The 23,180-nt window shown below is 38.1% G+C and overlaps 1 protein-coding gene across 3 annotated transcripts in view; it reads right to left on the reverse strand.

Annotated features, from left to right (window-relative positions):
- Positions 1–11,786: 11,786 nt before the first annotated feature.
- The window catches only part of kdm6a (lysine (K)-specific demethylase 6A), a 251,786-nt gene continuing 240,392 nt past the window's right edge, over positions 11,787–23,180 (reverse strand). For 2 of the 3 annotated variants that reach the window (XM_063050774.1, XM_063050776.1), the window contains 3 exons: positions 22,077–22,203; positions 15,349–15,519; positions 11,787–14,433 (listed from right to left, as the gene is read on the reverse strand). In XM_063050774.1, the coding sequence (XP_062906844.1) occupies positions 14,404–14,433; positions 15,349–15,519; positions 22,077–22,203 (328 nt within the window). In that variant the 3' untranslated portion in view covers positions 11,787–14,403. The remainder of the gene's footprint in view (positions 14,434–15,348; positions 15,520–22,076; positions 22,204–23,180) is intronic. The other variant, XM_063050775.1, reaches the window with a different exon arrangement.

The following is a 23,180-nucleotide window of genomic DNA, read 5'->3' on the forward strand; positions in this document are numbered from 1 at the left end:
CAAAACTGCTAATTATTCTCTTTGCTATCCAATAATGCTAGGATCTTGGATATTGAGAAGATACTTAGATATATCTTCAATGTTAAAGTTTTTGTGTTTTTAATATAGACCTGCATCTATAACACAAGGCAAATATAACCACAAAGATGCTTTTGAAGCAGAAGGTAAAAGTAGGCAGCTCATTCATGCACAAAGTGAATTACACAGATACAGTACTATTAAACCAGCTGCTGCAATGTACAAGGTGACACGAGATATGAAAAACAAATAGGAGGAGGCATACCTACCTTTATTTAATTAATGAGTTGTATTACAGCATATTTGTCAAGGATAAATATGTCTTTTGAAGAAAATGTCACAAATGACGGATGAAAAAAATTAAACATCAATTTGTTTAAAGCTTTATTCCAGAATTAGATGTAGAAGCACACAAGGATTCCTTTAAATTTTAATTTTCTTTGTAAATTAACAACAGTTTTACCCTTTTCAGGTTTAAAGTATTTGTTTACCTTACTGCTCCAGGCTTCCTATTTGAAACCCCACACAAGATCTGCAATTGCGACACTCTGCTAGGAGGCAGAAAAGAAAGTAAATTACAACCAAATTTTTTGCTGAAACTTTTTTTATAATAGAATTTTTTTAATGCTAGGAAGTGATTAATCTAATTGTAAAAATACTATTTTAAGATAAAGAACCTATTTGAAGCAAATTGCATTCAATCAGATGGAGGTGAGGCATACTTCATGGACCTGCATACTTGATGTTGCAATTCACTCATGGTCTTAGTATAAAAATCATACAGCATAATTTAGGAACTAGGTCATTCAGCCCACCACAAGGGCACCTATCCATCGTGATCCCATCCTCCAGCACTTGGTCCAAAGCCTTCTATATAGAGGCATTTCAAGTGTTCACCTGGTTTCCTGCAATCAACCCATCTATATCTCTCAACCTCCACCATTAAACTAATGGTTGGTAATATATTTACAAAATGAATCAAGTCAACGCAGATTTATTTTTCGTAATAGTCCAGACCATTGAGAACATGAATTTATGAGAGGTTTAGTGAGGACCTTTAGTCAAAATAATTTGAAACAATAAAATACAAATATTATTACAAATTGGGTCACTAACATTTCAATGGAACTGCACTGTTACGATGAGGATACAAAATTGAATGCACTTAACTGATACCAAGTGTTGCCAAAATTGTTGTAGTACCTGTTGGTGAACAAAATCAGGCACTGCCAACCACAACTGAACAGCCTGCCAACTCCAGCTATTCAGTCAAATGTAGTCACTATATGTATTAAGCTAAGACTTCTGTAGGAACCTACAAAATATAAAAAATGACAGATGGACATTTCTAAGGGGGAAAAACTGCTGAAAGATTTCAACAGTCAAACAGCATCTGTGGAAGCAAATGATTAATTTATATTTCAAATTGAGATCCTGCATCAGGGATGAATGTGCAAAGGGAAGATGGTCAGTGTACAGAAGTGAGGAAGAGGTAAGACAGAGGGTGGAAGGTTATCTGGGCGCATCCAGATAAGGGAGAGATGATGAGAATATACTTCTATTTTCTTTTTTTGGGGGAGCTTTGCTTATTTTTCAAGAACAAATTATATTTTGCTTTTTTATTCATGATGAAAGATGTTTTCAACAAGCACACACACCTTGTAATTAACGCAAAATTCCAACAGATGGACATAAAGTACAGGCTTTATAGTGCAGCATGTTATGTGGGACGTTTGTAATTGGCAAGTTTATTTAACCAGAATCTACAGCTATATTGCACTTTTCTTGAATATTAAAGCATCAGACTGGGTTATTCAAACCAAATGGTCTAAATTAAAACTTATTCTCATGAGCACTCATCTCACCCTATTAAAATAACCACATTTTTTTTTAGTATACTTTTGATGTTTCAATAATTTCAGGTGCACAAAGCTGTATTCTCACAGTTGGATTAGATATCTTCTTGGAAATGGATACTGAATTTATCTTGCGTCTCCTAATTTTGAACTCCCTTCTCCTCTAGCAAAATGAATCCCTTTGCACCACTTCAGTAACAAAGATTGTGTATTTTGGGGTGTGGCATTATGCCAATTTATCAGGAAATGTCAAAGAGTGTTCTGCAATTTACGATATGCCTCCCCCCCCCCACCCCCAGAAAAAAAACTGATCCTGGACCAAACACTCAGACTCTCAGAAGAGAGCATACAAAATACAATGGGAATAGCTAAGCCAATGGCTTTGCAAAATAACTCAAAACACCAACCTACATTATATCCTGCATTCATTTCAATAGTGTAACATCAAAATATTTCAGCGAGAATTAACAGCAACTGAAGGATTATTTCCAACTTGTTTTAAGCAAAGTCACACAGGCCTATTAATCCAAAGATGCAAATTTTAAAAATAAATGTGTAATCATTATTTTCTGGATTTTGTAAGTAGCCCTTGGGACTTGAGGAAGACTTTCTCAAATTCTAGTTTTGAGAATTCTTTGGTGCAATGAGACAAATGGTGATTCCTTCACAGATGGGGCAGAGGGCAGGGTTTCTGTGTTTGCCAGATGCATGGCCTAATGATTCTTGGTACCAAACACATCCTGCTTCTCCACTTTGAAGGTTTAGGGACCCGAGGTGCCCACTAGCCATGGGACCAATGTACTTTAAAGAAGCTTTCAGCATATTCCTCTATCTAGCTGGTTATCTCCACCACATCAGAGTTTAAAATAAGATATCAGTTTCATACATCTCAAGTGACCTGCCCAGCACAGCAAACCGAATGCAAGTAATGCTGGGAATATTGGGGTGAGATGTAATTTACATTGGCTTGCTTATACTTCTAGTAAATTTGGTGGATTTTATTGGTGATATTTTTCCAATACTTGCTTCAGTTAGGTTAGGTCTCAGGCCTAATTTTCTTCTAACTTTGAATCAAGTATGAAGTCTTAATTTGCAAATACTCTTTTTTTCAATTGACCAAGTTGTGCTAAGTTACTGCATGCATTTCATCATTGATGTCTGCATTGGGCAAAAGCTGAACCCAAAGGTTTGGGATATGGTTCATAGCTTCCAAAATATCATCATAAAATCCCTATTAGTAAACAGAATTCACATAGAGGGAGTGGACCTCAGTCTTGCTGATGTTAAATCTAAAGCCCAACCTCACATAGGTTTTGTTGAAAGAATCAACAAAATCTTGGATCTTGATCCCAAGAGTACACAAATGTTGGAAGTGAAATATAACAATGTAGTAAGAAAGATTAGGAAAGTGGTGGGGCAATGATATAGACTTGTTTGACCTCTTCACCAAGTTTAGTTCCATTGTAAACACATTAGTACATGCTACGTCATTGGAGCAAATGTAATCATATTGAGCTTTTGTGGGCAGATGAATGCGAGGAGTGTCTCACAGTTGATCACCACTGGTGAAATCAAAAATCCTAGTAAAGTTGCAGCTCCAGCAACCAAGTTCAATCCTGAACTTGAGTACTCTCTCTGTGACTGCATGTTTCCTCTCACCATACAAATGTCTACCGTTGTTTGCTTCAATGTTTTCTGCAAGGAGGCAGAGATGGGAACTTGGGGACAGTAAAATCAAATTTGTGCAGGCAAATGTAAAAGGTGTGCAAGTATTCAGTGCCGTCTGCCAGCCTCTCGCTTGCTGCTGTAAGAGGAGGGTGTCTATCTGTGACGTTCCTGCTGCTCCTAGGGGAAGGCCCCTGTGTTCAGGTGGTGTCCCCGCCCCCCCCCCCCGCCTCTCTCGTGCTCACGATGCTGTTGGAGGATAATACCCAAGTTCTGGGGGACTACAATTTATGAATTGGACTGTAGCTCATTAGGATTCTTTCAATATGTGCTTCATATTCTGTGTCTCCGCCCCATTCTTTCCTCTTGCCATTTGCGCAGTTTGTTTTTATTTTACACAGTGGGGGGCTGTTGGGGTTCAGGGTTTGATGTTCCAGTTTCTGGTTTCTCCAACTTCTTTTGTATGGGGGGGGTTGGGTTGGGTTTGATTTGTGTTTTGTGCATGGGGGGGTGATATTTTTCTTTTAACAGCTCCATGGTTTTCTTTGTTTTGTCACTGTCCAGTGACCATTAATCTCGAGTTGAAAACTGCACATATACTTTGATAATAAATGTCCCTTGAAATGAGAACTTGATTATCAGCAAAGATTCAGTAAGCCAATAGGCACATCCCAGTGCTAGAGTCTGCTTGCTGCAACTTCTTCAGGGTTGTTGCAGTGCCTATTGTTCTTCAGGGTTGTTGCACAGTGTGTATTGTTCTTCAGGGTTGTTGCACAGTGTCCATTGTACTTCAGGGTTGTTGCACAGTGTGTATTGTTCTTCAGGGTTGTTGCACATGTCTATTGTTCTTCAGGGTTGTTGCACAGTGTGTATTGTACTTCAGGGTTGTTGCACAGTGCCTATTGTACTTCAGGGTTGTTGCACAGTGTGTATTGTTCAGGGTTGTTGCACATGTCTATTGTTCTTCAGGGTTGTTGCACAGTGTGTATTGTTCTTCAGGGTTGTTGCACAGTGTGTATTGTACTTCAGGGTTGTTGCACATGTCTATTGTTCTTCAGGGTTGTTGCACAGTGTGTATTGTTCTTCAGGGTTGTTGCACAGTGTCCATTGTACTTCAGGGTTGTTGCACAGTGTGTATTGTACTTCAGGGTTGTTGCACATGTCTATTGTTCTTCAGGGTTGTTGCACAGTGTGTATTGTTCTTCAGGGTTGTTGCACATGTCTATTGTTCTTCAGGGTTGTTGCACAATGTGTATTGTTCTTCAGGGTTGTTGCACATGTCTATTGTTCTTCAGGGTTGTTGCACAGTGTGTATTGTTCTTCAGGGTTGTTGCAGTGCCTATTGTCCTTCAGGGTTGTTGCACAGTGTGTATTGTTCTTCAGAGTTGTTGCACAGTGTGTATTGTACTTCAGGGTTGTTGCACATGTCTATTGTACTTCAGGGTGGGTATCATCCACACTGACCTGGAGAGTTATCTTCTCTGGAAGGTGATCTAGGAGGACCCTAGCAAAGACTTTCCCTATGGCATACAGCAGGGACCCTTCTGCCATTACCAGTTGGGCACGTCTCCTTTCTTGGCGGTAGTCAAAATTATGGCATTCCTGTTATACCCTTGTATATCCATTTCTTCTACATTACATGATGAGGTTGTGGGTTTGTGACTGAAGCTTTTCATTACTGAGTTTCAGGTTTTCATTGGAGTTATCTGCTCCATGGCCTTACATTTTATCAGTTGGAATGTATCATTCACAATTTGCTTGTGATGTAGAGAGCCTACTTTGCTTGCTGTAAGGTGAAATCATAAGTACCCACACCAATAACAATTATGGTGGTTGTGGTCTTTGAACTACACCTTAAGGCAGGCATGAACTGCTTCTTTCACTCTGGTGGGTTCACTTCTGTTTTTAGCCCCCAGTGAGGTAGACCCTTGGGTATTTGGAACAGGTATGGTTTTCACAACATTGCGGACAAATGTTATTTGCTGTCATTGAATTGGTGGTTCTCTTGACCTCTCTGTCCCCTTATTGATCTTCCACACACAAAAAAAGGAACCAAAATCAACTATAAAAATTGGCCCAGAAGCTACAAAAGTTTGTAGATCTATATTTACTCACCAGAAACACATTAGTGATACTGAAAAATCAAATAGACTTCGGAGTCATTTATAATTCCTGTTCAGCATTTTCACCACTGCATTCAAGAGCATGGGTTCTTGGAGAAAACACAAAAGTCACCAGTCCGCAGAAACAATGTGAAGATGTTTGAGGTTGTTGGAGGATAATCATCTCATCTTCAAGTCATCAATGCAACAGTTCCTCAGGGCCATGTATTCAGCTGCTTCATCACTGACCTGCCTCCACAGGAGTCAGAAGTGGATATGCTCGCATGGGACTTCAATTCTATTCACAGATATGAAGCAGTTCATACATATGACAAGCACGGCCTAGACAATGGCATCAATTTGAAAATTGCCAAGTAAAAATTCGTGGCTAAGCAATTACCATTTTCAACAAGTATATGCCACTTCATCATGCTAAACAGAAATGCCTATGGTAAACTCCTCACAGAGGCAGAGATCAACACTGATAATATATTGAATAGTGGCAATTACAGTATGCCAGAGATCAAGTCTTCTGCAGAAATTTCTTCACTTCATCAATCCCATAAACTTTGTACCGTCTGGAAGATAACAATAAGTTGTAATATAATACACTTCACTTACTTGGCTGAGTATAATTTGAGAAACGTGTCACCATCTATACAAAGAAATTTAATGAAATAGCACCATGTACCATGACAGCACTGTCACAAATTCCCAGGGCTCATTCAACACCATCTCCATCACATATGTCACATGGAAGAAATAGTGACAACTTGAAAATACCAGCATCCACTAGCTCTACTTCAAGATGCACACAAATACATTTGCAATTCTCAATAATCATTGGGTCCATAGCCTTAATCTACTTAATAGAACCAAATGAGTATATTCACAAGGTACAACATAAAATAAGCAGCAGACTACTAAAATCAGATACAGAAAAATCCTATGACAAATCTTCACTATAATTAGTAATTGTGCAAGTCAAAAACTGTACCAGCTCCCAGGGTAAACTACTTAAGCAAGAATTTGAAGCCTTTTGAACAAGACTTATATTCCTCATTGCAAAGACCAACGTATAAGAATATTAGATTATGAGGACACTCAGTCCTCGTCTATTGTCATTTAGTAATGCATGCATTGAGAAATGATACAATGTTCCTCCAGTATGATATCACAGAAGCACAAGACAGACCAAGACTAAAACTGACAAAAACCACATAATTACAACATATAGTTACAACAGTGCAAGCAATACCATAATTTGATATAGAACAGACCATGGGCATGGTTAAAAAAAAGTCTCAAAGTCTTTCCAAAATCCCATTATCTCACACAGACGGTAGAAAGAAGAAAAACTCTCCCTGCCATGAACCTCCAGCGCCGCAAACTTGCCGATGCAGCACCCTGGAAGCACCCGACCACAGCCGACTCTTGAGTCCATCCGAAAACTTCTAGCCTCTGACACCAAGCACCATCTCCGCCAAGTGCTTCGACCCTGGCCCCAGCCACCAAGCAACAGGCAAAGCCAAGGATTCGGGGCCTTCCCCTCCAGAGATTTTTGATCGCACAGTAGCAACGAAACAGGCATTTCAGAAGTTTCACCAGATGTTCCTCCGTGCTTCTCACGTCCGTTCTCCATCAAATCAGGATTGTGCATGGCATCCTACTTGATAAATAACAGATATTCATTCTGGAGTGGCCGCTGCGCACTGCATCGCGCCGCCATCTTCTCTCTCTTATATTAAGATTAAGTATATATTAAGCTATATACTTAGCACTTTAACCTATAGATGGGTCAAATACTCAAACAGCACAGAATGAAAATTTATTTTTTCCAGTCTTAAGAAATTTCATTGGTGCATCTTAGGACTGCTGTGTACAAAGAGTCAAATCTTTGAGAATTTTGGCCAATGAAGTATTTTATAAAGTCAAGCAAATGCAAAGCAAAATTCTGGCCTCACCTAACTACAACCTACAGAGTTCAATAGCTTTTTAATAACTGGAATAAACATAGCTATGTGTCTGAATTGGAGAAGTTTATAAACTCATTGCTGAGAAAAAATAATGCAGGGTGAACTAGGCAGACAAGTCAGGAAGGATTTCTTCTGGGGAATGAGTGTTTATTCACTATGAGAAGCCTCAGTGTATTTAGATTAACCTTTTGCATAAAGGAGCTTGTAATTCTTAATAGCTTTTATCACCTAACCCTGATTTTCAAGATGTTAGACAGCCTTCAGAATGTTGCTCCAGAGAAACAGTTGCCAACTTTAATCAGACAAGAATTCAGTGACGTAGAGGAATGATGTCAATTTGTTGGTTCAATTTTGTTAGCTTTCACTATTTCCAGGCAATGAAAATGGTTGATCTAGAACAAACTCTGCCAAGCTGGAGTTAAATAAATTCTTCAAAATTTACATAATAGATGGAAAACCAAATGATGTGAAATTCCATACTCACAAGATATGAGGGAAATATGTATTGCAAGTGCATTCTGGTTAATGCAGCCAGGCAACAAAGAAATGGAAAGGGTTGGGATATTTGACATTTAACAGGTCACCACTGTGGACCAACAACAAAAAAGTATCAAATTTGCTGACTGAAGATACGATGTTAACGTGAACAAGTTTAGTATTTGTGCAGGAAAACACAAAGGAAATACTGGAACCATAAAAACAGTGCAGATAAGATCCAAAAGGCAACCCTAACAATGGTAACATCCACATTGATGCACTATAAGGATAAAGTAATTGAAGTAATGCATCCTCAACAACATGAAATAGAGACCTGGAATAAAAATTCAAATATTAGACAACTAAAACTATGCTTGGATATTGGAACAAGGAGAATTACCTGAAACCATGAAAAGATAATAAACTTGGGAAATCATCTCATTAGAACTTTATACAAACAAATATAATCAATATTTGAGAACAACAAGCAAAAATGGAGGTTTCAAATTCATCCATGAAAGAGATTAAGAAGATGAGAACACATTTCATAAATTCGCTGGATAAACCAAGTAAACCATCTCTCATCTCCAATTTATCAATATACGATAAAACTGAATAATGAAAAACTTTTTTATGCAGCATTGTCTTCAGGCAGTTCGCAAAAGTGTAATCAAAAAAATTTCACACGAAGAGAAATGAAAATTTCTCAGAAGAATTTACGATGGCACAGTACATTCATTAATACCTCCAAAGTTGCCTATTTGTACCCTCAGTAAGATTAATTTTCAAATGATTCAACATAAGCAAGACCAAAAAATAATTGAGTCACAAGGCATTCAGACTGCAGAAATTGAGATAACCAGATTCAACAAACTGGTACTTGACATTGCACGCCCACAAAGGAAAAAAACTATGATGTCAAAATTAGGTTCAAAGCTTGGTTCTTCACCTAAAATTTGACCACGTATTTTTCCAGGATAAAGCCTTCAATGGTGATCCAGATAGCAGCAGGCATTCATTTAAATTGCATCATTCCAGATAACAAAAATGCCTGTGTCACAGAAGATAATTCAGTCTGCATGGTTTAAAACGATTCTAAGAAATATATATACAGTGGCATGCAAAGTTTAGGCACCCCAGTCAAAATTTCTGTAGCTGTGAATAGTTAAGTGAGTAGAAGATGAACAGATCTCCAAAAGTCAAAGTTAAAGATTAAACATTCTTTTCAACATTTTAAGCAAGATTCGTATATTATTTTTGTTTTGTACAATTTTAGAGTGAAAAAAGGAAAGGAGCACCGTGCAAAAGCATGGGCACCCCAAGATATTTGAGCTCTCAAATAACTTTTACCTGGGTCTCAGACCTTAATTAGCTTGTTAGGGCTATGGCTCGTTCAGAATCATCGTTAGGAAAGGCCAGGTGATGCAAATTTCAAAGCTTTATAAATACCCCGACTCCTCAAACCTTGTCCCAACAATCAGCAGCCATGGGCTCCGCAGCTGCCTAGCACTCTGAAAATTTTTTTTAAAATGATGCCCACAAAGCTGGAGAAGGCTATAAGAAGATAGCAAAGTGTTTCAGGTAGCCGTTCCCTCAGTTCGTAATGTAATTAAGAAATGGCAGTCAACAGGAACGGTGGAGGACAAGTTGAGGTCCGGAAGACAAAGAAAACTTTCCAAGAGAACTGCTCATAGGATTGCTAGAAAGGCAAATCAAAACCTCCATTTGACTGCAAAAGATCTTCAGGAAGATTTAGCAGACTCTAGAGTGGTGGTGCACTGTTCCACTGTGCAGTGACACCTGCACAAATATGACCTCATGGAAGAGTCATCAGAAGACAACCTTTCCTGCGTCCTCACCACAAAATTCAGCGTCAGAAGTTTGCAAAGGAACATCTAAACAAGTCTGATACATTTTGGAAACAAGTCTTGTGGACTGATGAAGTTAAAATAGAACATTTTTGGCTGCAATGAGCAAAGGTATGTTTGGAGAAAAAAGGGTGCAGAATTTTATGAAAAGAACACCTCTCCAACTGTTGAGCACGGGGATGGATCGATCATGCTTTGGGCTTGTGTTGCAGCCAGTGGCACAGGGAACATTTCACTGGTAGAGGGAAGAATGAATTCAATTAAATACCAACAAATTCTGGGAGCAAACATCACACTGTCCGTAAAAAAAAGCTGAAGATGAAAAGAGGATGGCTTCTACAACAGGATGATGATCCTAAACACACCTCAAAATCCACAATGGACTACCTCAAGAGGCGCAAGCTGTAGGTTTTGCCATGGCCCTCACAGTCCCCCGACCTCAACATCATCGAAGATCTGTGGATAGACCTTAGAAGAGCAGTGCATGCAAGACGGCCCAAAAAGACTCTTAGCTGGCTACATAAAGTGTTTACAAGCTGTGATACTTGCCAAAGTGGCTGCTACTAGGTACTGACCATGGTGCCCAAACTTTTGCATGCCACTGTGTGTATATATATATATATACATACACACACACACACACACACGTTTTACCTATAATTTAACTGAGTAACAAACTCAGTAACATGTATTTAAATTAAATACAGAACAAATTAAAACACTAACAATATTACTACAGTATTATAAAACTGCAGTTCTTAATAGTTAGAGAAATTCATCCAGTGTGCCAGCGGTATTCTTTTGATTAACTGTAAATTAACAAAATCAGCGCAGACACCTAGAACAGATAATGGACTGCCTTCATACAACTGCATCTCCCAATTCTTAACTTTCATTGCTGCATTCAAAATGATTGGTACCTTCAAATTCTTTGTAGTTCCCAACTTGAAGAAGTGGTGAAATTGTTTTATTTTCATGCCCAGCCATTTCTGGCAACTCCAAGCTTGAACGCTTGAAACTGAAGCGAGTTCCCAGTTGTCTTACTACTTATTTCTCGCCAAAAATCACAAACACATGCAACTGACTTAGAGCACTCTAAGTATGCTTCCAAGCATGGTGTGTTGTTTATGCGACTGACCCTCAGTTAGAAACTTCGGCAACAGTCTTCTGTCCCAATTAAGCAGCATATTGTCCCAAATAAATGAAGGGAATCCCAGCAGTTTCTTGTTTTTCGTTCTTTAAGAGTGATCCCAAATAACTGACTGCCCCGATTAAGCAATGGACCAATTAGCTGGAATCCACTGTACTCCTAGTTTCAATTCTGCAAGTTTATGGTGGTAGTCTATCACAGTATTTTCCAGACATCAGGCTAAAAACAGTAAATATGCTACAGGTATCCAACATATGAATAACTATTTCAAATAAAACATTCATCTTAAATGATAAATACTGAAAATATTGTTATCAATACCTAGTTAAATCTCAAATTCAACTTAATAATCTAAGATCTAGTAATTCTGTATTGTATACCATGACCCAAAGTATTTGTAAATTTAATCATCTCCTATAAAAAGGAATTTATCATCTCAAGATTCATTAGCATCAGAGACGACAGGCTTTTGGTTGTGAAGAGACCAGCGGAATAAATGGGCTTTTTCTTCAGTAATGGAGGTTGAAGGATCTAACAGAAGTGTTTACAAACTTTGAATTCTTTTAATAGGGAAGCATTAATAACTAAAATAAAAATGGCTTAGGAAATTTAAAAATAGGAGAAAGGAACATAGACTTACTATTGATTTACATAAATTACTATCGCTCTTTCCTCACTACAAATAAATGGGCCAAATATCTATTTTTCATATTATAATATTCTTGACTTCCAGTTTCAGTATAAAGAAAGAATTTTGAATACTGCATTGTAAGTGCTTATTGGATTTGGAATTTATTTGATTGGTAATACTATTCTTTTAATGTAATCACTCCATGCTATACGATGATGTTTAATAAATTGAATGCGAGTACAACTGTTATATAACAAATGCAGAAATGCCAAAATAGGCTTGCAGCCACAAAACTTGATTACACAATAATTTAACACAGGTGCTATAACAGTTGAACCACTCGGTGAAAATGGGAAAATGAATCTCTGATGTTAATGAAAGAATACAAGTTTTTACTTTTCCAAGCAATTAGACAACCAAACTAGGAACTGCTAAATAAGACAGGTAGTTTTGTTACAGTGCTGTATAAACGTATTACCCTATAACATATGGGGCCTGGATTTGAATATAGAAGCACAACCACATTTTTGTATTATTGCACTTGTTTAGGAAGTCTCAAACTGGTACTTAATGTGGTAATGGTACTTAATAAGAGTGCAGTAAAAATCAGCACAGAACGACACATACCATCAACCCAACTTGGTGATAAAAATGAAGCTGATATGGAATGTGTAAGCAAAAATCCCACTGGCAAAACAGAGAGGAAGCTCAAGAAGCTAGCATCATACAGAAGTCAGAATAAATCCAAACCCGCTGCTAGCACTACATTACACCAGACTGCCAAAAGTTTAAATCTTTCCTACTGATGCAGCAACAGCAATTTGAATTTCATCCTGGATTCAAAGCCAAAAGATACAAGTCCCACCAAAGTCAGTAATTACTTGTATTTTTTCTTTCTTCTATCTTTCGCTTCTCCAGATAAACACTGGTATCTTTAACTTAAACCCAAATTATTTGTCTTGTGTCCCCCTTTTTCTATGTGTAGCACTAAAGCATAATCTCTGATGGAATTTTGTTGTTTAACTTGGACATGGCTACAAAAATCAGAGCCTGGACCATCAGAAGACAATGGCCTAACAAAGTATAATATAGAGACTTTATTCTATGCAAATAACAATCTGGACCCTATGCTCCACATTCAATTATCCTACAATCTGTTTCTCACCAAGTATAATTTATTAGGCTTAAATCATAAATTAAAGTGTTAAGCAAATTTGTGCTATGTTAAAGTCAAAGCCAAATCTTTTCTGTGAAATCTTAATCTGGGAAATAAATATTTTCACAAAGTGATCACAACTTTAAAAAATGACTTTTCAAAATTGTAACATCTACTTTTTTAAAACTCCTCCCACTATAACGGGGAAACAAATCATAAATCAACCTCAAATACAGCTCAAATATAGAAATATAACAAAGGTAATTAACTTTTATAGCATTACTGTGTGACACCACAGGCTCTGTTGTAACAGCATTCCATGATGTTCATAGAGCTAAAATAATTCTGAAGATAAATAAACTAATTACTATGTCTCTAATTAAATAAAAACTTGCCTTTTAGTTGCAAAATACCTTGAATTCAATTGCAAGCATAGGATTCTTTTTAAACTGGAACGTAGCAGCTCCCTTCATGAAGCACAGTTTCAACTGGCAGTGGGCAATATCTGAGAAGCACATATTACTTTTTTTTAACGCTAACGCATAACAGGTATGTTAACAATGGAAACCTTGCCCTGAGTATTGTCATGCAACATTGATTTTTGACATATGTAATTTACTTATGAAAAAAATTTCCCTGAATATAAATTGTTAAATGTTTCAAAGATTACAATGCTCAACGGTTTTTATTTCATACATAGAAAACGTATTAGGAGTAGTGTTTGAAATGACAGAACTCCATAAAATTTTAATGGCAGGTATTCTGGGGGAAAAAATAACAGCATTCCATCCACAAATATTTTCAAGGAATAAATATGCATTTATAAATAGTGTAAATTTACATCAAGATTAGAAACAAAACAAAAAAAATCATAAGTTTGAAGTTTATTCCTTAGTCTATGTGCAACCCATTTATCTGTGACTTGGCTGATAAGTTTATCTAAGAAACTGGAACAAATTTAAACATCATGGCTTAAAAATAACAAGACAGATAAACATAAAAGCTGTAAAAAAAATTCTCTCTCATTTAACTTTTCACATTACAAAATTTTCATAATAGGTGTTGCCCTCAAGAGAGACTTATATTCCTAACTACCATACAAAAATGACCAGCTAAGCTAGTACTTTTAAAGGGAAAAATCTGAATGAAAAAAGATGATGAAACCAATTCATCAGCCCAAGACAGAATAATACAAAAAGAATGTCTTCAAGTCAGTAGTCTTTGTGTAATGTTGCCAGTTTTTCTCTGATATATACAAAATATGAAAAGTTATTTATAGGTATAGCTAAACCAGCTTTACTTGAAATTATTTATCCTGGAAGAGGAGCAGCTCCACTCCTATCCAGTATTGTTGACACTCCGCACTTGGAAGGTTGCATAGACACAGTTTTCAGTCAGCAGCCACATGGGATAGCCAAAAATCAGTGGTGTAACATAGTGGAAGATGATGTCACATCCTGAATACCAATGATGTTTTTGCTAGTTGTCCATAAAACAATACTTGTCAAGATGAGGCTGAAGGCAGTGGAGGGGCCTGAAACAGAAACAACAGATTTTAAGTTAGAATAAACACTTTGACACAATAATTTTTAAAACTATTTTCTCTAATAGCAAATTTCAAAACCATCAAAAGTATTAATGGCTTGCCAGTGAGAGGAATGCAGAGTTCTTATGGGTTAACTGAAGAAAACACGAGTGAGCTAACTTTGGCTGAAGAATCACAAGGGATAACAGAGTGAGGTCTAGGCAGCTGCAGGAGGGGTAGGATGGCAGTGTACAGTGTTAAAAGTAGGGAAAGGAAATCCATATGGTTTTCCAGAGCTGACCACTATTCACCATGTTATGCAGTACTGTGCAGAGAAGAGCTATACTTCTACATAAAGAACCATAATTTGGGTCGAGTATCTTTTCTGGTTGGTAATTATGATCTATTTATTTTTGTTCATTCAAAACAAAAAAATTAAGCTATTAAGTACCAACATTATTTCACCATTTCAAAGTTGCGTAATTTCCTCCTTCATGTTTTGCATTTTACATCCAACACGTTCATATAATTTTGTATTCAAATTCTAAGACACCAACCAAAATCTAACACCTGTCCTTAATCTAAAATGCCTCAACGGTAAGTATTAACATGCCATTCAACCTGGAAGATTTATAATAAAGCCCAATGTTACTGCAGATAATGACTACTGATATTCAAATTGGGGCCAGAGGGAAGAGGTCACTGTACAATAATTAAATACGAGAATCCTGAATAGGCCTCTTGCCTATTCTTAGGGTAGGTACTGAGATTAATAAACTCATCCCAGAAATGACCCAGGTTCTCTTCAGCTCTGCATAGCTAAAACAATAATCAACGCATTGGACATAATTATATTTACTGAGCTTCAATGTTGGAATAAGAACACTTTCTTAATATATTTACCATTATATTGGATTAACTTACTAATGTGAACTGGTCATAGATTTGCATGAGGTCCTCCATTCTGTATTGTTCCAGCACAACAAAATTATCAAGGTTTCCACTGGCCTTGCGAGCACAGTCCTGGCAATGCACTACATAGGTCTTCCGTGAGTTACTCTCATTGGTAACAAAAAGTAGGTCAAAAACTTCCACCTATTGCACAGACATAAATGTTAACATACTCATAGCATTGTCCACCTAAATGATGTCAATTCAAAACTAACCCATGGAAAACATTTCAATAAAAAAGTGATCAGTCGAAGCAGTATAGCCTGGATATGCTGGTTCAAGAAAATTTTCAGTTTAAAAAACACATTTTGTGGTAAGTTATAACAATTTGTGACAACATAATAATAAGCATGCAAGAATAATGTCATGGCCTCCTCTCCAAATCCACTGTAATCAAACCAACTGTTATTACTAAGCAATAACTGATTATTCCTGAAGCACAAAATCATATTGGCTCCACAAGGATGGAAAGAGCAGATTTTTTTCTTTCAAGTATCTCATCTTATCAATCTACTGATGTCCAAATTAATATTTGTCTCTCAACCAACAAGTACCTAACAGATTAAGTGATAATTTGCTGTTTGTGGCCATGAACTACTTTAGGATATACTTATGAAAAGTACATCATACAGTTCTGTGCAAAAGTCTAAGACAGATAGCCTAGATTTTTTATATAAATTTTATTTTAGATATTTTTTTGTATTCTACATTAGTGTTCTGCAATGGAAAAGAGCAAATTTTAGATTTCCAAAGATACATTTTCCAAAAAATTAAACGTTAGTTTTTTTGCATTTTGTTAAAGCAAGTAACACTAAGTAATAGACTATTTTTCAAATAAAAACTTGAATACCTTGTAGGTATGTAGACCAGTGCATGATTAAACAAAGATAACAAACAGGTGCTAATGATCAATGACAAAATCAGTTGAATGAACTAAACTGATTAACTGAAACAAACAAGTGTAGAAGGAATCAAACTGGGCGAAGATGAGGGTGTGTCAGATGTGACAATTTAGCTTTCAAATCATCAACTCTTACACCCTGGCAAGAGTGAGCAAGCAGCAAGACACAGGGTGGCCATCCTGTGTCAGCAAGGTCTCTCTCAAGCACAAATTTCACAGCAGGTAAGAATCTCACAATAGGCTGTCAAAGCTCTGCCGAAGAAGCACAAAGAACTGAGTTTCTTGGCGAACAGAAACACAGCGATTACCCATGGAAACTAAGCACAGCAGACAAGAGATACATCAAACTGGCCTCCCTCCTAAACTGGAAGAAGTCCAGCACTGCTATCAACGTTGATCTCACAAAAACCATTGGAGCCCAAGCCCATCCTTCTACAGGCCAGAGAAGTCTTATCAGAAGTGGACTTTATGGAAGAGTTGCTGCCAAAATCCATTTCTCCAAAGTGAAAACAAGCCAAGTGTCTCACTTACGCACAAAAAACACAAGGACTGAGGTGTTGAACAATGGCAGCAAGTGCTCTGTACTGCCAAATCAAATTTGGTTCAAACAGGAGGCAGTTTGTCTACAGAAGAGCTCGAGAGTGCTACATGTATGAGTGTTTGCATCCAACAGTGAAGCACAGAGAAGATTCCCTGCAGGTTTAAGCTGCATTTCTGCAAATGGAGTTGGTGATCTGGTCAGAATTAATGGAATCCTCAGTGCCGAGAAGTACAAGCAGATTCTCATCCATCACGCTATACCGTTAGAGATATCTGATTGTTCCCAACAACATTCTACAGCAAAACAATGACCCCAAGCAAACGGCCAAGGTCATAAACAACCATCTTCAGCAAAAAGAACAAGGAGATCTGCAACAGGCATTATGGCTTCCAAAAAATCCTGACCTCAACATGAGAAGCTGTTTGGGATAACCTGGAGAGACAGAAGCAAGCGAGAAGCCCGAAGAACTGTGGTAAGTTCTTCCAAGATGCTTGGAATATCCTATCAGCCAATTTTATTACCAAACTACAGGATAATGTACCCAAGAGAACTGATGCAGTTTTAAGAGCATCCATTCTCTTAGGTATACTGTCGGTGGTCACACCCGATATTGATTTGGTTTAGTTTATTTTACTGACTGCTCGATATAGTAATTTTTTTGATATTTAGAAACTATTCATTATTTTTGAAAGCATCTTTGCTTTACAGAATTTTTTTTTTACAATGTGCCAAAGATTTTTTCACAGTATTGTAAACGCATGTTCTGTACTTCAGAAGTTAATTTCTCCAGATTAGGAAGTTATAAAATTTGTATCAATTCAAGTGGAAGGTGCCTGAACCAAATTGTTGTCAAGAAAGCAGGTGGAGTGGTAAGCTACATCTATTCAATGTGATTACTATTATATAACGAAAGTAGAAAAAATACTCCACTATCTGGATCCAGAAATTATTTTAGTCATTCTGTTCTTAAGCACATCACATAAAAAATGGTGAAAAATATTTGTATGACTAAGAAAAGAATTAAATTTGATGCCTCAAGACTAGGCTACAAGAAGAAGCAGTTTTTTTTGCACAAGGGAGAATCTTTGCTGCACTTAGGCAAGACTGAGTTCAGGGTATATGGCAGGATAGACAACACGCAGTTTTGGAAAACCGGCGAGTATATTGTCTGTGTGTTGCTCTCATGCACGTTTGAGAAGCAAGTTGGAGGAGCAGTTGTGACATCCTGGATATAGCAGCTGCTCTGTTAAACTGCAAGATACCTAACAGTCTCCCTGATAACTACATCTGCAGCAAATGCACTCAACTTCAGCTCCTGACCAAGAGGTCAAGAAACTAGAACTGGAGTTGGATGTACCAGGGACCACCTGGGAAGCTGAAAACCACACAGATGAGACTTTCACACTGAGAGTGCAGGCTTCAGATAACAGATGGGTGACCACCAGAAGGGGAATAAGCAGTCAGTGCAGGGTTCCCCTATGGCTATTCCCCTCAGCAACAAGTACACCCCTTTGGATACTGTTGGGAGGGCACAGCAGCAGCAGCCAGGCCAGTGGCACTATGGCCAACTTTGAAGCTCAGTGGAGAAGAGTAAAGTCAGGCAGATCATTAGTGATGGAAGACTCAATAGCTGGGAGAAATAGACAGCAGATTCTGTGGCCGAAAAAGAGACACCAGGATGGTGTGTTGCCTACAAGGAGCTGGGGTGGTGGATGTCTCAGAGCAGCTGCAGAAGATTCTCAAGAGAGGGTGAGCAGCCAAAGGTCATGGTGCACACTGGCACCATTGATATAAGTAGAAAATGGGAAGAAGTCTCTGGATTATTCCCAGTACCACGTTCTAGTTATTAGGATGAAAGTAAAGATGAATAAGTGGCTGAGGATCTGGTGTAGGGGGCAAGGTTTTGGATTTCTGGATCACTGGAACCTCTGCTGAGAAAGGTATAATCTGCACAACAAGGATGGGTTATGGAGGGCAAATATCCTTGCAGGCAGATTTGCTAGAGCTGTCGGGGAGGGTTTAAATTAATTTGGCAAGGTGATGGGAACTGAAGTGATAGGGGTGAGGATGGGGCAGTTGGTATACAAGTTGATGCATTGTGTAGTGAGACTGTCAGGAAGGACAGGCAGAATATAGGGCAAAATTGTAGTCAGTGGCATGAGTTGAAGTGTAACATGGGGGCAAAATTGAAAAGGGAGATGAATACAAGACTAGGTGTTATACTTCAATAAACACTGTATACAAAATAAGGTAGGTGATCTTATGGCGCAGTTAGAGATTGACAGGTATGACATTGTGTGCATCACTGAGTTGTGGCTGAAAGAAGATCATAGTTGTGAGCTTAACATCAAGGATACATGTTCCAACGAACACACAAAAGGGGTAGGCAGATGGGGTGGGGTGGCAACTGTTAAGAAAAAAATGGAATTAAATCCTTAGAAAGAGATGACTCAGCATCGGAAGATGCAGGATCCTTGTGCATAAAGTTAGGAAACTGCAAGGGTAAAAAGACCCTGATAGGAGTTATATACAGGCCCCAAAACAGTAGCCAGGAAGCAGAATATAAATTACATGATATAGAAAAGACATGTAAAATGGGCAATATTATGATAGTCATGGGAGACTTCAGCATGCAGGCAGATTGGGAAAATCAGGTTTGTGCTAGATCTCAAGGGATGGACTTTGCAGAATGCCTACAAGATGACTTTTTAGAGCAGCTTGTGGTTGAGCCCACTAGGGAAAAAGCAATTTTGGGTTGTGTAATGAACCAGATTTGATTAGGAAGCTTAAAGAAACCCGTAGTAGGAAGTGATCGTGATAGAATTCACCCTGTAGCTTGAAAGGGAGAAGATGAAGTCAGATGTATCAGAATTACAGTGGACTAAATGGAATTACAAAAGGCATAAGAGAGAAGGTGGCCAAAGTTTATTGGAAGGGGACACTTAACAGAGACGACAGCAGAACTACAATAGTTGGAAGTTTCTGGGGCAATTCGGAATGTGCAGGATAGATACATAGATCCCAGAGATCAAGTAGTATTTTAAACGGACAATGAGGCATCCATGGCTGACAAGAGAAATCAATTCAGCATATAAACAAGAAATGGCATATAATATAGCAAAAATTAGTGGGAAATTAGAAGATTGAGAAGCTTTCAAAAATTAACAGAAGAATCAAAAAAACCATTAGGAGAGAAAAGATTACACATGGAAGTAAGCTAGCCAATGATATAAAAGAGTATACCAAAAGTTTTTTTAAGAATAAAAGAGAGGCAAGAATGAATATCGGACAACTGGAAAATGATGCTGGAGAAGAGGTAATGGGGATAAAGGAGTAGCAGGTGAACCTAATAAGTACGTGAGTCAGTCTTCACTGTGGAACGCACTAGTAGTATGTATGAAATTCCAGTGTCGAGAGTAGAAGTGAGTGTAGTTGCTATTACTAAGGAAAAGGTGCTTGGGAAGCTGAAAGATCTGAAGGTAGATAAGTCACCTGGACTGGATGGACTATAGCCCAGTGTTCTGAAAGAGGTAGCTGAAGAGATTGTGGAGGCACTAGTAATGATCTTTCAATTTTTCAATGATTTGAATGACGTAATTGGCCAAGTCTGCAGGAGATCTTAGTGAAATTAGGAGAATGGGCAAAGAAGTGGCAGGTGGAATATAATGTAGGGAAGTGCATACTCATGCACTTTTGTAGAAGGAATAAAGGTGTAGATTACTTTCTAAACAAGGAGAAAATTCAAAAATCAGACGTGCAAAGGGAGTTGGGAGACTATGCAGGATTCCCTAAATGTTAACGTGCAGGTTGAATCGTTGGTAAGGAAGGCAAATGCAATGCTAGCACTCATTTCAAATGTACTAGGATACAAGAGCTGAGGTTTTATAAGGCATTGATCAGACCACACTTGGAGTATCATTTTGGGCCCCTCATTTTAAAAAAAAAGACGTGCTGACATTGGAGAAGGTCCAAAGGTTCACGAGAATGATTCCAGGAATGAAAGGGTTAATGTACGAGGAGCATTTGATGGCTCTAGGCCAGTACTCACTGGAGTTTAGAAGAATGACAAGGGATCTTATTGAACCCTATTGAATATTGAAAAGCCAGCTAAAGTGGATGTGGAGAGGATGGTTCTTATAGTGGGTGAGTCTGAGACCAGAGAGCACAGCCTCAGAATAGAGGGACATCTTATTTGGAACACAGATTAGGAGTTCATTGAGCTGGAGGGTGGTGATTCTGTGGAGTTCATCACCACAGATGGCTGTGGAGGCAAGGTCATTGAGTATATATACAGAAGTTGCTAAGTTCTTGATTAGTTAGGGTGTCAAATGTTATGGAGGGAAGGCAGGAGATTGGGGTTGAGAGGGATAATAAATCAGCAAGATGGAATGGCAGAACAGACTTGATGGGCTGAAAGGCCTAATTCTGCTCCTATGTCTTAGGACCTCTTATCATAATGCCTCCCTCTCCTTGTACATGGGCCTGGTTACAATTGGATAATGTGTTTCATTTCACAGACAAGTCTTGAGAGACTGGGCTGCCAAAACTGGCAGTCACTGGGTGTATGGAGCACATGCCCTATTACATGCCCAGGCACCAAAGCTAAATAGAAGGCTGACTGAACTCCTGAAACACAGATTAATCTGCTACCACCGACTAACACCTTACAAAGGTTTTGTGTGCTCAAAGGATTACTGATGACCATGATAATCAAATGTATTTTGGAAGCAGAAGAAGCAGGCACTGTACAAGGGCTCCCACAGGGGAAGATGGGTATGGGTGCACATTCCAAATTTTCCGAGTTGCAAAGAGAAGATTGTGGCAAACAGAGATATCAGGATATCAGTAAAAGGGAAAGACCATTTGTGTTTAAACAGGGAGAAACTGATAAAATTAAAATTACTTTTAAACTTTGGAAATTTGATCATAACAGGTGCTTTGTTGTGTTTCAGATGGAATGAGAGTGCTGAAACTATTAACCACTCTGATTCATTCAAGCAGAGTGCTGTTGGTTCATGTGGGAAGGACATACAAGGACAATTATGCTCCTGCGATCCTTTAATTCTGCCACTTTCTTTTAATGTTATTCACTTAAAGCCAGTTCTACCTTGGATTTGAAATACAGTTTTTGTTTAAGGGCAATGGAGTGAAAATCAAAGAAAAACAAAGTAAACTTAAAAGGCAACCAATTCATCACTGTCAGCAATTAATAATCAATGAAAACTTGTGGCTGGTACTCTTATCTTTCCATATACTGACCTCACAAATGCTGCAGTAGTGCGCAGGCTCCTCTTTTCTATGCCCATGCCATGCAATCTCTTTGCCTGCACTAATAAGACCCTCCCTTGACAACTGGCATTGCTTGAGGGTCCTCAGCAGGCAGTATCTGAAGAAATAGAAAAAAACAGATTGGATACTTTTAACATAAGCAAAATGCCATTCCCAGCAGTCCTTTTCTTATTGATATTTTTATACCTCAGCCAGAGGCTCCAGAGAGAACTAAGGCAGTGAAATAACTTTATGGTCTCTACAATTTCATTGCAGGTCGACAGGGAAGGCTTGCAAATGTCCCACATATAAACAAAATTAACATGTGCAATTTAAGAAATTAGTTAAATTTTTGTGGTCGATGTGTTGGATATAAGTTCAATTCTGTCAGCATTCAGCACCAAGCTCAGAGCTATGTCCTCTCTACTTATGCATGTCTCCACACTAATTTCAAACATACATACTTCCTCTCCACCAGTGAGGCATACTTCCTTTGCTCTTTAACTTAGGACTGCAAAGTGCTTGCTACATTACGGATCATACCTGGAAAATGCCACGTAGAATTAATTTTCTAATTCAAGAAAGGATGTTACTGTACTGGTAGCCCTTCAGAGAAAGTTCATTGGATGGTTTATTACAATACCATTACAGCACCCGCTGTAAGATTATGGAAACCGCTACACTACTATGCTGCCCGAGATATATACTTAACAAGCAAAAGGGTGAAGACTTATTGCAATAGATAAAAATGCCAATTTGAAGTTACAATCAGATTAACTGTATTATATGGCAAAGCATGAGCTTGAGGTGCTTATTTATTCAATGGAAACTGGTGAGATTTTTAAACTATATGATAACATCATTTAACATAGACATTATGTAATTCTTAACAGGAATGCAAAGTTTTCAATTAGTTAATAATCTTAATCACTTTATTTAAACAAAAAAAAAGCACACTGAATGTTGCATGATACAAACACAAGAGATCCTGCAGATGCTGGAAATCCACAGCAACACACACAAAATGCTGGAGGAACTCAGCAGGTCAGACAACATCTAAGGAAATGAATAAGCAGTCGATATTTTGGGCCAAGA

This window comes from Mobula hypostoma, chromosome 6 (genome assembly GCF_963921235.1).
Source record: "Mobula hypostoma chromosome 6, sMobHyp1.1, whole genome shotgun sequence".
NCBI classification, from domain to species: Eukaryota; Metazoa; Chordata; class Chondrichthyes; order Myliobatiformes; family Myliobatidae; genus Mobula; species Mobula hypostoma.